Source organism: Wolffia australiana, chromosome 8 (genome assembly GCF_029677425.1).
Source record: "Wolffia australiana isolate 7733 chromosome 8, ASM2967742v1".
Taxonomy (NCBI): domain Eukaryota; kingdom Viridiplantae; phylum Streptophyta; class Magnoliopsida; order Alismatales; family Araceae; genus Wolffia; species Wolffia australiana.
Window position 1 is genome coordinate 9,337,543 of NC_135842.1, and position 14,249 is coordinate 9,351,791.

Sequence of the window (14,249 nt, forward strand, 5' to 3'; positions counted from 1 at the left end):
TACTTATTATTCTTAGTATCTCTAGTACATATATATATCATCTAGATATTTTATCTTCTCTACTTATCTCATTAAATTAATATTGCCTATACTTTCTTATTAATTATCACTTCTTATTCTTCTTATCTTTACATTATTACTATATTCTAATAAATAACAACTCGATTATTGAATATATACCTAAAGGCCAGTCCCTATGGAGACGACCTTACTCTAACTATACATTTGAGTAAGTTTCTACAATTGTATAAATTTATTTGATTGTAGGCAAATTAATTACAACGACAAATTAAATTAAAATGTAATTTACCTCCATCATCTATTCATACCCTAAATCATTCGAGTGTTTCCATGAGATGAAGGATTATACATCTACGATAACGGATGATGGACACCCATTTTAGGTGCCCATTTTAGGCATAATAAGGGGGTTTCTCCTTGTTAGACGCCCATTTCATCCAGAAATGCCTCCCCTTTCCTCTATGATACTCTTTTATCATTCCATTAGTGTTTTGACGGTAAGAAGATCAGCTAGATATTCAAGAAGGATTGGAGATGAAGAAGAGGAGATACAAAAGTCCCTGGATTGTGTTGATACATCTAGAGGCTAGTCGCGTGAATGGCTTGAAAGTACTATCCTCAAGAGCAAGTTAAGGGTGGAACAAGTTCCCCACAAGGTACTACGTGATTCCTATATTTTATATACTATTTTTTGAATTTATTTCATCTTCAACTAAGAAAAAAATTTTACATGGGTTTTATTATGGCCTAGAATCCAAAAGTACTGATGGAGGGCAATCTCATCTTGACCATTGAATTATTTTTGTAAATGTATTGCTGCACCCAAGCTGAGACAATTTGGAATTCTTAGCTTTCAAATTCAAAGGTCATAGAAAAAGTACGATCATCCATCCGAAAGACCTCTTTGGTGTCTCAGATCAAAAGACTAATTATGCATCACAGATTTGAATCTGCCTCATTAAAAATTTGGTATAACAATATTTAAGGATTCATAAGTATCAATTCAATAAACTCTTAATGCTATAGACCCTGTATCTCTCTTTAGTTTCTCAATACTAACAACTACAAGATTGGCCATACTCATCATATTAGTGGGAAAAGATAATGTTATTTCATTATATATTTTGATGTCCCCCTAAAGTATCATTTCAATATTAACAAGGGTGATTCCGTATTATGATCACATCATAATTCATTTAGTTGAATCATAAGTTCATTGAATTTATTATAAGCATCACAGGTGAACCATAATGGATATATTACATTAAGGAACACTAAAAGAGATATGAATAGTGTGATTTTTAATCCGTTACATATATTTTTATCATTTGGCACGCAAGAACCTCATCTTCTATTTCTAAACTTTGGTATTATAGAGATTCTACTTCATTTTGGATCATTTAGGATCATTTCGGATGATAGTTCAATTTTTAAGAATTATTTCTTGTCAAAAAGATGTATTTAAAGGGATCAAGATCATAAAACCTACTGGATAGCTTGATCTTTCTTGGATATGTGTCTTGCTCTATGGTTTGTGAATTTTAGATAGATGGAAAGGTTCATTACAATGCTGATCATGGCTACGATGACAATCAAATAATATTTTAAAATACGATGTTCTCGTCTCTCTCAGATATCGCCAATCACATGTGCATTATAATAAATATATTATATTAATGAATGTGGAACAAGATATGAAATGTGTGATTGGATTGCTTGTCACATAAATTTGCATCGGTATCTCCCGTATTCTTCTTTCATATTGATCTACTTATTAAATTATTTATCTAATATATTATAATCCTATTATTTTCCTCTATTCATGTGTCTCTCAAATCACTTTATCTCCCTTTCAACTACGTTTCTTGTATCTCCCACATTAGATCTACAAATTTCATTACATTACTAAAAATAATATTCTCTCATTATTCTCTTATAATAGCTTAACTCCCTATTAATTTATGTATCTACTATATTATCAACCTATTATTTACTTCTCTTCAATCTGAATATTTAATCAATCTACCTCTGATTGCCAGTCCTTGAAGAGATGGACTTATCACCATATGATTGAGTAAGAGAACTTTAAAAATGAAATTTGAAAAAAGCAAAATTAAATATAATGACAAATACTCACTCCTAATATTGCTTCACCATTGTGGTTCAACTATCAAAATTGTGTCATTCTTTTCTTATGTTTTACTTCTTTTGTGCAAATGTTAAGCACTAAAACAAACCAGAGTGAACTTGATGGTGCAAATATTTTCCCGCCAACATTTGATGAACAATAATAGTAATATAATACATAAATATCAATTTTAATATTTCTCTAATTAGAGATGTCTCTAAAACCTTCTCTGAAGACTGTTACTTAGCATGCATACAATGAGAATATATATCCTCTGCTAAGGGGCCTTTAATGCATACATCAGGATCCATTAAGCGACTGTTTCTAAGGACCCCTTAAAGGCATTTGAAATATTCAGAAATGCTCTTGATCACATCACCCAAACAAGGCAAAGCAAATTAAATATAAGATGCCCAAAAAAAAAAAAACAGGGCTTAATCATCCCAGTCTTCCCAATCATTTTTATCAGTAGAAGATCTGGCAGCAGCAGCTGTCCTTCCCTCAGGCGCCCTCGGCTGAGCTTCCTCCTCATCCCAGCCCTCGCTCCAGTGCTCATCCCAGCCGTCAACTCTATGATCATTGATCGAAGTTGCAGGCGGCAGCTGAGACCCCATCTCTAGCTGCTGATAAACCGCTTCGGCACCACCACCCCTTCTCTTCTTCAATTTACAGCAAGCCCAAACACCACCTATTAATATAATAGAGAAGGATGCCATATAGACTCCGTGAAGAGGGGTCACATGGCCCACGTCATACGAAAACACGTCAACGCGCTTGGGTGTTGACGGCGGCGGGGCCACGCTGACCGTACAAGTTTGATCTCCAGCTTTCAGATCAATGCTGACGTTGTCGTCACTCCCCATATTCACCTTGATCTGAGATCAAGAGAGAATAGACAAAGTCAACGAAAGGTCAAAATTCTTGAAAAAGTCAACGCCTGACTAACCTTTGATGTGCTTTGCTTCGTGACTCGAATCACTTGCTCGGAGATCACAGAAGGTGGGGCTTTAACGGTCAGATTAAGAGGAACTATTCCTTTATTCTGAAGAACAAGGTACCAGCCCTGAGACTCTGTAGCCAAAGAAAGGATAACCCATAAGATGAATTCATGAAAATATCACAGAAAAAACACAACTAATCTTGAATTTCAGGCAACTGAGTGCATTATTTTCCTAACATTAAAAAAAGTAAAAAAATATATGAAAAGGTTTCTGACATTTTTTGAAAGAAAAAACGCTGAAAGAAATGTAAACATGACCAACTTTTGAGGCAGTATATTTGTTGTGGGTATAATTCATCAATCAAACTCTAAAAGAAGCGATGAAGAATCCTCCACATCATCATCATCATCATCAACAATATCATCCGTTTAAAAAGAGAAGGCGCCAAAGTAAATGAATGATCCAAAAAGAATACAATAAAAAGCAAAGAAGAGTTACCCTTTCTTAGGCAAGCAACCAAGCCTGCAATGGAACATGGGAAGGGAGAAGAAGACGCACATTCCGAAGAATTCTCAGGAGGGCTACTCGTATTCATACTTTCTGTATTATTTCTCTTCGTCGGCGGTAGCGGACTTGGGGGGGTACCATTTGAGTGATTCAACGGTGGCGATGAACTGGTGGACTGTGGAGGTGAAGGAATCAACGGTGGCGATGAACTGGTGGGCTGTGGAGGTGAAGGAATCAACGGTGGCGATTGTATTGGTGCCGGAATTGTGATATTTCCCGGCGGAGTTGTTGAATTCGACGCTGCGACTGGCGTAGGAAGCGGAATTGATGGCCTGCTCGGAGATGGCGGATCGCCTTGTTTAGGAACTGGCGAGCTCTTTGGCACAAGTACCTGATTCATCACTCAATTTCAGCTTCTTCATCGCTGGGAAATATTCAATAAACGGTACAGAAAGAATTCAACTTTTTTACCAAATCAGGCTCCGCTTGTAGAACCCGAAGTCCCGCGGCGATCGGCGGATCACTTGTCAAGATCAGAACAATAAGAATCGCCAAAGCCGCGGCGAAATTCCTATTGTTCATATCCGCTGGAATCCAAACCGATCTGGTTTCTTTGAAAACCCTATCGATTGTATGATCATGGCGGAGAAACCAGGCTGATTGACGACTCCAACGTCATCCCGTCCGAAGGATGAACAATCGAGGATGATGATGATGATGATTCAGCCGATCGTTGAACTGCAGAAGAAACGAGGAATTGAGAGGAGAGAAGTTTCTGAATCGCGCCGAGGGCGAGGACAGAGCGGCGAAGGAAGAAGACGATCGATCTCTGAAAGATCTCATCGAGAAAAAACGACACATCTGGGCCGTCCATTCGTCCTTCCGGACATTTGACTGCGATGCATTGTCACACAAAAAGATCCTGACCGTCAATAATCAGATTTACGGCTGGCATAATAGAAGAATCTTTCCGTTGACTCTCTTTCGCTGACGTTTTTTGGCGAATTGTGATAGGTCAGACGAAAGATCCTGACCGTCCATCACTGAATCTACGACCACCAAAACATGAGAACATTCTCCCTCCATAGACTTTTTCTTCGTTACCATGACATAGAGTAAACTAATATGATACTCCTCACGGAAAGAACCTTACCATGATACCATTACATTACCAAATCTACTTGAGTGTCTCGGCCCACATACAATGTCAGTATTTCTTGGGCGTGACCAAGGATGCAGACCTTCTTTGTTCGCCAATCATCGATGATCCTGAACCTGAATGTTACTCGGCTTTGTCCTTTGCTGGGACATAATACGAAGATGGTGGCTTGATATTGTCTGTTCAGAGAATATTGATGAGATTATAATACAAACATCATGAGTTTCTAAGCATGTGTTCTAAATATTCTGATGTAAATGATACTCAAAAAGCGCATCACAATATATATATATATATACAAATAACACCATATACTTAATACTAATATGATGACAATGGCAGATCATTAATCCATTAATGTGGAAAACACTAGATAATGGGTTCTATTTTGTGAAAAGAGTGGAATGAATTTATCTGTATGAATGTCTGAATAATATTATATCAAATTGCCAATCATGTGTAGGGTTCCATGACCTTGATCTGGATGAAAACAATTAGATTTGTGCAGCATAAAGACTTGAAATCGAATTGAAATGTCATTTGACAAAATCATTGATCAAATCACCTAGGGCATATACTATGTCCATTATTTCTTGGATCATCGAAATAGACGCGTTGAAATGCTCAAGTCTTCAGAATCTAGATGTATACATGCAAACATTACATACTGAATCTCCTTCTCTTGACAAACTCCGTTCATGCTCCATTGTCATCGTTAAGTCGTCTCGATGGCATCATGAATGGATAGAAGGGATAGACATTTAGGACCGAGGACCGGTCAGACTGGAGCAAACCAGGACTAGCAATCTGCCATTTCATGGTGGACCAGCTAGTTCGTCCGGATCCAGTCTTAAGGTCAAACCGGACTACTACCGATTTGTATTTAATATTTTCTAAAATATATTTTTTGGTCAACCCCACTCCCTGACCATCGAGCGTCACAGCTCACACCCCCCCCTAACCCATACACACTCTTGACTCTCCCGGTTGCCATACGCCTTCCCTCCGCTTGTGGCACTCCCCTCTTCTCCCCTCTCGTGCTTGTCGCGCCCTCCCCACCGCCATCCCGTGCGCTTGGTGCTGCCCCGCCCTCCCCATCACCATCCCGTGCGCTTGGTGCTGCCCCCCCCCCCATCGCCATCCCGCATGCTCGTTGTTGCCCCGCGCGCTTCCCGATGTCCCACACGCTCGCCATCGCCCCATATGATTGTCACCCTATGCAATTGTCGACGGCTGTGTGGTTGCACCTCCTCATGCGTGCGCACACACCCCGTCTGCATGCTGCTGGCCCACGTGCTGGCGGTTGCACTGTGCAATCGCTGCTGCCCTGCGTACTCGGCGATGCTAATGTAACATGACATGCGTCGAGATCGAACAGGTTGTGTTACACCACAAGGAGGGCAATGGCAGTCATGTCATGTAGGGAAGGTGACTAATGTGGACGTCATGCAAGTGATGATGCGACGAAGAAATCACTAAGAAGTATAAATCCGGCGTCGACGTACACCAAAGACCATTCAGCTATGATAAACGTGACTTGGAAATGACACTAGGCTCCTGATGATCCGAACGTCGGGTTGAAGGCTGACGGTGCGAGCTCGGCTACTACCACTTTTGTGCACACCCTCGACGGTCTCAACCAAGGACGTACTGATTAAAATCCTAATCCTCGGAACGTGAATCCTATCTATCACTAATCTAACCCCAGTGGTGGAGAAAACGTTTGGAGGCACTGAAAGAAATAATATAACACTGAGAGGAAATTGATGAGCGTACCGGGAGCGGTAGGCTTGGGCAGTGTCTGATTCGGCAGCAGTGGAAGGCGAGCAACACGTAGGGGCGATGACGACGAAGGTAGGTGCGGCGGCACAAGTAAGCGTGGCAGCACATGTACGCAAGACGACACAAGTACGTGCAATGGAGCAAGTACGCGCGGTGGCGCAAGTAGGCGGCTAGGAACGGTGACGGGCACGATGGCAAGGCACCACGGCAATGGGCATGGCGGCGAGGTGCGGCGGTGGCTGTAGCAATGGGCACGATGGCAAAAGTGCGGCTTAGGGCATGGTGGCAGCAAGGCATGGTAGTGTAGTAGCGGTAAGACACTGCGGCAGCAAGGCGGCGAGGCACGTAGTTGCGGCTGACGATAGGGTTGCGACCTCGGGTGCGGCTGCGGCGACGACTAGCGGACGTGGCAGTGAATGTGACCACGGGGCGTCACGGGCGGCACAAGGAAGCAGCAGTCGCGGACGGAAGGCCTGGCAGCGGCGGCGGCAGAACTCCGTCGGTGGTGGCAGCGGGCTACGGCGTGCGCTATGGTTGAGATGGTTGCGGGATGGTGCGGCAGTAGCGGGCTGCTTCGGTGGCCGCGGCCGGCGCTGCTGCAGCTACAGCGGCTGCGGCGTCTGTGGGCTGCTGCGGCGTCTGCGGGCTGCTGCGGCGTCTGCAGGCTGTTGCGGCATCTGCGGGCCGTTGCGGCATCTGTGGGCCGTTGCGGCAGCTACGGCGATCACGGGCGATGCTAGGCAGCCGCGGGCGGTGCTGGGCCGTCGCGAGCGCCTTTGGTCAGTCTCGGGAGGCGGCGGCCGGAGCTCTGGCAAAGCTGGCAGCGACGGCTACGGCGGCGGTAGTTTTTCGACAAAGACGGTGGCGGTTTTTCGGCGAAGATAGCGACGGTTTCCGGCGAGTTCTAGGAATTTTTTCTCTCTCCTAACTCTGTAGTGTAATTTTCATAAATATGACGAAAACTAAATAAACACTAAAAAAATCAGGAAAAAATCCTTATAAATAACATTTTCTTTCTATATTTTCTTTACTTCCCTTCCTATGGGCGGGCCCTACCTTTTATAGGAGCAAATATGGGCCTCTCCCTTAGAAATAAAGGGGAGAAGGCCCAATTAAGAGTAATTAGGCCCCCTAATAGGAGAGAGAAACTCACTAACACGCCCACACAAGGGTTCACACACGCGCAAACGTGTAGGTCCATACAACGGTCCAAACACGTGCGGACAAACAAAAAACAGGCACATACGAGGCCGACATATAAGGCCGACTAAACAAGGAAAATAAGGAAAGATAACGTCAAACCTTTGTGGCCCATTGACTAGGCTGGGTACTCCGAAGGCTGGATCCCATGTGTGACCCCTTGCTCGACGAAGTGGTTTACCGGGGTCTTCAAAGCAGGATGGTCCCCCATCAGATGCCCTGCTCGTCCGCTCACTGCTGGCCTACTACACGGTCGGGCCACCCTCCCTCCCCCTTCTCCCCACGCAAACACGCCCACATCCCCATTCAGCTGCTCGGTCGTTAGTTATTTATATTTCTATCTTGTTGTTTTCTTCTTTTACTCTCCCTTCAGGTCATCTTCTTCTTTTATTAACCTTTTAATCTTCCTTTCTTATCCTTCTCTTTTTTCTTTTCAACCGTTGCTATTCTCTTATTCTTCTTTTCTTATTTCATTCTTCTTCTCTTCTTCTTCTTCTTTTCATCTTTCTTTGTTCTTATCTTCTTCCTCTTCTTTTTACTATTATTTTCTGTGTTCTTCTCTTCTTCGATGTCTTCTTCTTTTATTTTTTCTCCTCTTTGGCTCTTCATTTCTTCTTCTTTTACTCTTTTTTTTTCTAATTTTCGTCTTCTTTTCTTCTTATCTTCTTTCTGGCCTTCTTCCTTTCTTCTTCTCTTCTCTTCTTGTCTTCATCCTTTTTTTGATGACCATCCAATATATTCCAAGTTCCTAGACTCATGATGCAAATCAGCTGAAAACTTTACACAGGAAAAGTTGAAGCTGAAAGAGGTACTCAAGCCAATGGAAAAAGTGTCACTCATGATAGACACGTGGACAACCTCATAACGAGTAGCTATACTTGGGGTCTCTATACATTGGATTGATACAATATGGATGCTTCGTGAATGAGTTCTTAGTGTTTACCAATTAATTGGTTCTCATCACGGTGCTTACTTGGCGGAGGTAGTGCACATTGTGTTGAAGGATTATAATCTCACAAATAAGGTAAGTTATCATTAATAATTATTATGAAGTAGTTACTTATTTAAACTATTTTTCCTTTGTTTCCTAAGTGTTTTCTGTCACAACTGACAATGCCGGTAATAATATAACCATGGCTGAAACTTTAGAAAGGTTCATGAAGGGTTCTGGCTCAGACTTCACCGACCAATATCACGCATCATGCATGGCATCTGTTCTAAATTTGGCGAGACAACGAGGCCTGAAGGAGCGAGGTAGTTAAGGTTCTTCACTTATTCTAATTCAAATCATTCTTTTGAAAACATTTAGCGCATAATTTGACTCAAACTATAAGGTCGACAAGCTCACATTGTGAAGACATTGACGACCAAAATATCCTCCTCAATAGTTCTCAGCTTTCGTGTAAAGAAATTATATATAGACTTGTTATTACTGCTAAATCTTCACAATATAGAGGTTCACCACTCTCATACTTTATGCCATGATTTGGGCATGGAAAGTCAAAACATGCTCATTGAAGATGTACCCACCAGGTGGAACTCTACATATGAAATTATTGAAACAACATATGAGAAGATAATTGTATTAGAAAAGATGGAAAATGATTATCTAGACACAAAAAGTTAGATATTGGATCATGGCTGAAGAGTGTGATATCTTGAGAAAGTTATCTCATGAAATAGAAGGCTTTCGTGATGCTACTGGCAACCTTTCATAGTCACAAGCCATTACAACATCTACTAGTTTGAAGGTGCATGAACTTCGATTCGACCAATTAAACTCTACTCTTCATGCGCTAGATGATATGCATCATGATATCTCAAGGTCACCAAGAAAGGAACAAACAAGGTCACTTAAAATTACTATGGTGGGATGAAGGATAAGTTGATAGATTATAAACATCACTTGAAGTTGAAGCCTATGTTCCCCATTCTGACAATGTTAGACTGATGCCAGACGTCGTCAGGACGTCGTTCGGCTGTCACCGAGTGGGTGAACTCGGTGCCGATAAGAAGACAGGTATCAAACTACGGTGGTGATTGTCGTCCGACAGTGAACCCTACGGTAGGGATCAACGATGAAATGCGGGGGGTGAATCCACGTATGGTACGTGCAAGCGCCTACAAGCAATGAGCTCTGACTCCCGGGAAGTCGACGGAGTAACCCGGTGCTGGGTGGTAGGCCTCCTGAACCTCGTCCGAGGGGGTCAAGGACGCTACGGCGCCGAATGAGATATTCCCCGCTGGGTTTTGCTCACACGGGACGGGCAAGCCCGACTCGTACCAAACAGGTAAGACACACAAGATATGCAAGTTTTCACTCGTCCTGTCCCGCTCACCTACGTCTAACCCGAGCATGGTGGAGGCAATTCGAATATGCACTGAAAGAGATAAAAGACGGGGCAGAGTGGACGTACCTCGTCGAGGTCCGCTAACTGCCATCCTGACTTCGTGCATCCGTCCTAGCGCTGCAATGTGGAGTCAGTGACGGGAGCTCGATGAGGGGCAGGAGTGGCGTTCGAAGGCACAGCGGTGGTGACGCCGTCGGGCACGAACATAGGTGACAGTCGGACAGACAGGCGCGGTGGAGACGGTTGTAGGGGCCGGTGGTCTCACGGCAGGCCCGGGTGCACAACAAGCCGGATGGTGGGATGGGCGCGATGTGCGTCGATTTCCACGTACGGACTGGCGGAGCAAGGCGCCGAGTTAGGTGTCGATATCACCTGCAGGTGGTGGCCGGGTCAACAAGTCAGGTGTCCGGCGATCCACGGTGTGGGGGGGGGGAGAGCAAGGTAAATGCCTGCAGGCGCGAGAATGCAGGGCAGGGGAGGAGCGGCGGCGTCGGGCGCGAGGGACACGGACGTCGGTAGCTGGCGGCGAGACGCAGTCGCGGCGGAGGAGTGCGTTCGCGCGGGGGACGTCGTCGGGGCTCTAGAAGGCGGCGGCAGAGGCTGTCTGTTGTGGTGTCGCACGAGAAGGAGAGGAGTCAGAGTCACGCACGCGGGCGGTGCGATCGCAAGGCGCGCAGGAGGTCGTGCGGTCAAGCGGCGGAAGCGCGCGAGCTAGTGGTGCAACAGCAGTCGGCGGTGCGTGAGCGAGCGGAAACCCTCCTCTTCTCCTCCTCCTCTTCCTCCTTCCCCTTCCTCCTCCTCCCTCTTCTCTTCTTCCTTGACCGTGAGCGGTGACCTTCCTTGTTCAACGATTCTCTTTGAGAAAAACAACTTTCAAAATAAACGAGAGGTGAGTTTCTTAGGGCGCCATCCTGCCCGTTTTATAGGGGGTATTGGATGGGCCTAAACATAACAGATCTAAGCCCACAAAGGAAATAAAAGAAAAGGGAAGAAAGAAAACCAAAGGGAAGAAAAGAAAAGATGAAGGATGAGGAAAGAAAAGGAGATAGATGGGAATTGTCTTTCCCTTGAATGGTGGTGGAGGGGAATTCCTTATAGATTGGATTCCTCTCACTACAACGAGTACGACGAGAATAAAAGACGGGAAACGAGAGATAAAAACAATGGAAAGGAAAGAAACACGAAAATGATAATGAGCCCGTTACCCCATAATACTTGAATCCAGGTGTACGTACCGTCGCCTTGGCTAGCTGGGCGGGCTGAATGCAAACCGGCGGTGATGTCGATGACGATAGTGATGTCTCTGAAGATGTTTCTGGGGGCTCGGGCTGCGCCACACCATCATAGACCCATGAAAGAGGCTTGAGTTTATTCCCGATGGCAAAATTTTTTTCATCATCCATAATAATGTACAATTTCTCAATAAAGTGTCCACCTCTTAAACTTCAACCAACCAACAAATTATCGAAGAAAAATTGTCTATACTTTCAAAGCGCTCAAAATTAATGGTTGCATTGATGGAGCCTGAAAAAACAATCACAAATCCAAGTAAAAGATCTTCTAGATCTGAATTAGATGAATAGTTAAATGAGCCTTGCATTGGTCCTTATGATGACCCACTCAAATGGTGGTCTGAAGTTGGGTTTGCAAAATATCCACGACATCCATACAGATGACTTTAAAATGGTGGGCTTTTAAAGTCGATAAGGAGAACAAAGAGAAGGATGTTGAAGTGGAGGAAATTGCAATAAGATGATGATGAAGACTAAAGGTGTTTGCGATTGTTTTATGGTATTAATATTTTTCAAATTTTAGAGTGTATTTTCCAATTGTGTTCTTTAACTGTGATGTATGTCTATGCTAGGTTGTAGTGATAAGGTGGTGCCAAAGCGATGTTATGTTGGATGTCATGCGACGATTTAACTTAAGTGAGCTAGGAAGCAACATCAAAATCGTGTTTTTCATTTTTCAAGATGGGCATTCTAAATTACCTTCTAATGCCATATTATTTTATGAAAATTTCTTACCAGTTTTTTATCTTTGACTTTGACTTTGATTAGTCAACATGATTGGACTGAGTCCAGATCGGAACCAGATAGAGACCAAACAAGATCAGACCAGAATAAAAATGAACTTTAGATCAGGTTAGGTCCACGCCAAAAACCCGGACTGGTCCGGGACCGTCAAACCCTAGATAGGAGCTCTAGGGAGAAGGCAGAAGAAGGGGAAGAGCCCTGAACAATTTTGGCATGAGTTGAACTTCATTCAAGGCCTTCCCCTATTTATAATAACTTGGTAGTTTTGACAAAATACTCCCTAAGTTTAACACCAAAATTTAGTTCCAATGTCTAAAAGACCATTTGTATGTCACCCTCTTGGGTTATGTAACAATCTGGTTAATAACTTTAATGCACCAATAACCATTCTTGGGCTTCTAATTAATTAACTATACCATAATATAGATTAATTAATGATAGATCAATGAATCCAATCGATAGATTGAGCCTCTAGTTTGTGGGGTTCCAAGCAACATCTTGTGCTCTAAAAGATACAAGTGAACGTGTATCGACTCACTCATGGAACATGTCTATCATAGGTTATGGGGTACTTATAGTCTCTCGTCCACTTGATGCTCCTAGGATGACTTAAGACATGATCAACTATCAAAGCCTTATCATTCATTAGAGTTAGTATTGATGCATTTGGAGATCATTGGAGAACTTTCCAATATTTCACTACCTTGGCCAATGACTTTAATGCATCATCATCCTTGAGCTTTCTCCTCTAATACCGAGGGCAAACGATCCCATCTTAACTACTAAATTCTATTTGTGAACTTCTTGGTTCACCCAAACTAAGACTATTTAGAATTTCATGATTTGAAACTCGTAGACCATAATCAAAGTACAACCATCTGTCCACAATAAATATTTTTTATCTCACATCTAGGGACCATTTACCCATGATGTGAATCAATTTGATTGATAATTTGGTATATACTATTTATAAGGTTGTATGGATTAATTTAATGGGTTCTTTCCACTAAAGAGCAAAAAATATTTATATTTGTGTCTCCAAATTACTGGATACGAGAGCAACCATACTCATCACATGAGTGAGACGAGATAGTAAAATTCTATTTGGATACTATGATGTCCTTCTCAAGTATACTAAGAATAAAAATATTTACAACACATGTTTAAAACTATCTTCGTATTATGATATCATCATAATTCACTTAGTCGAATCATGTATCCATATACTTCATTATAAGTATCACCTGTGGGCCATAATGAATACATTTTATTGATGAACATAGAATGCGATATGGAATGTGTGATTAGCTTGCCATCCACATATATTTCGATCATCATATTGATTAATATTATGCTTGCATAAGTGGTCAGTATAGGGTTATACAATGACTATGATGAACGATTTCCTAATTACAAAATACCAAACAATCTCTATTTGGGTGCAATAAGAAGTTTACGAAGACAATTGATTTGTCAAAGATGGGATTGTGGTCTCTTGGTATAAGCGGAGATTTCTCAAGAAAGATGATGCAATGAAGGCATTGTCCAAGGTAGTGGAATAATTAAATAAGACTTAAATGATAATCTTAAAACACATTAGCACTAAATTGGATGTCTGAGTAGGGTTTGATTGTGAACCATGCCCTAAGTCATCCTTAAGAGTATTACGCGGATGATGAATTATATGTACATGGTAACCAATTATAAAAAGATTCAAAGATAAATTTAGCGCTCAATTCTATTTGGTGGATCATCAGGTGTAGCTTGGCATATCAATGATTGGAAACACATCACAAAGATTGAGTTAACCTATATGTTGATACAAATAGTTAATAAGGTTTACAAAAAAGAGATTTTTGTACCATTTGAGCTATCAACTAGAGTGATCTTGGCCTAGAGGGGCACACACAAATGGCTTTTTGGACATCAAAATATATAACTTAAAGTTTATGTATTTTTATAAAAAATTCTCATAAATTCTCTTTATACACTGGGAAGGTGATAAATGATTTCCTCGAAAGCTAAAGTTATTTAGGTGCCCAAACTTCTCCCTTCTCCCCTTGGCTCCCCTCCTTTTTCCTATGCGGTCAAAATGACATAATGATTGATTGCATAACTGCTGAG

The 14,249-nt window shown here is 42.3% G+C and overlaps 1 protein-coding gene across 1 annotated transcript; it reads right to left on the reverse strand.

The window, feature by feature from the left end:
- Positions 1-2,500: 2,500 nt before the first annotated feature.
- LOC144706822 (uncharacterized) lies at positions 2,501-4,439 on the reverse strand. The gene is made up of 4 exons (XM_078579888.1): positions 4,069-4,439; positions 3,589-3,988; positions 3,096-3,220; positions 2,501-3,024 (listed from the first exon to the last, which is right to left on the reverse strand). Exons 1-4 carry the CDS (start codon positions 4,177-4,179, stop codon positions 2,584-2,586), a joined length of 1,077 nt encoding a protein of 358 aa, XP_078436014.1. The 5' UTR covers positions 4,180-4,439; the 3' UTR covers positions 2,501-2,583.
- Between the last annotated feature and the right edge of the window lie 9,810 nt (positions 4,440-14,249).

Coding starts and splice junctions, on each gene's coding strand:
- LOC144706822 (XM_078579888.1), bottom strand. CDS start 4,179: ATGAACAATAGGAATTTCGCCGCGGCTTTGGCGATTCTTATTGTTCTG. Junction 3,989..4,068: donor TACAAGCGGAGCCTGATTTG/GTAAAAAAGTTG, acceptor GTGATGAATCAG/GTACTTGTGCCAAAGAGCTC. Junction 3,221..3,588: donor GGTTGCTTGCCTAAGAAAGG/GTAACTCTTCTT, acceptor CTTTGGCTACAG/AGTCTCAGGGCTGGTACCTT.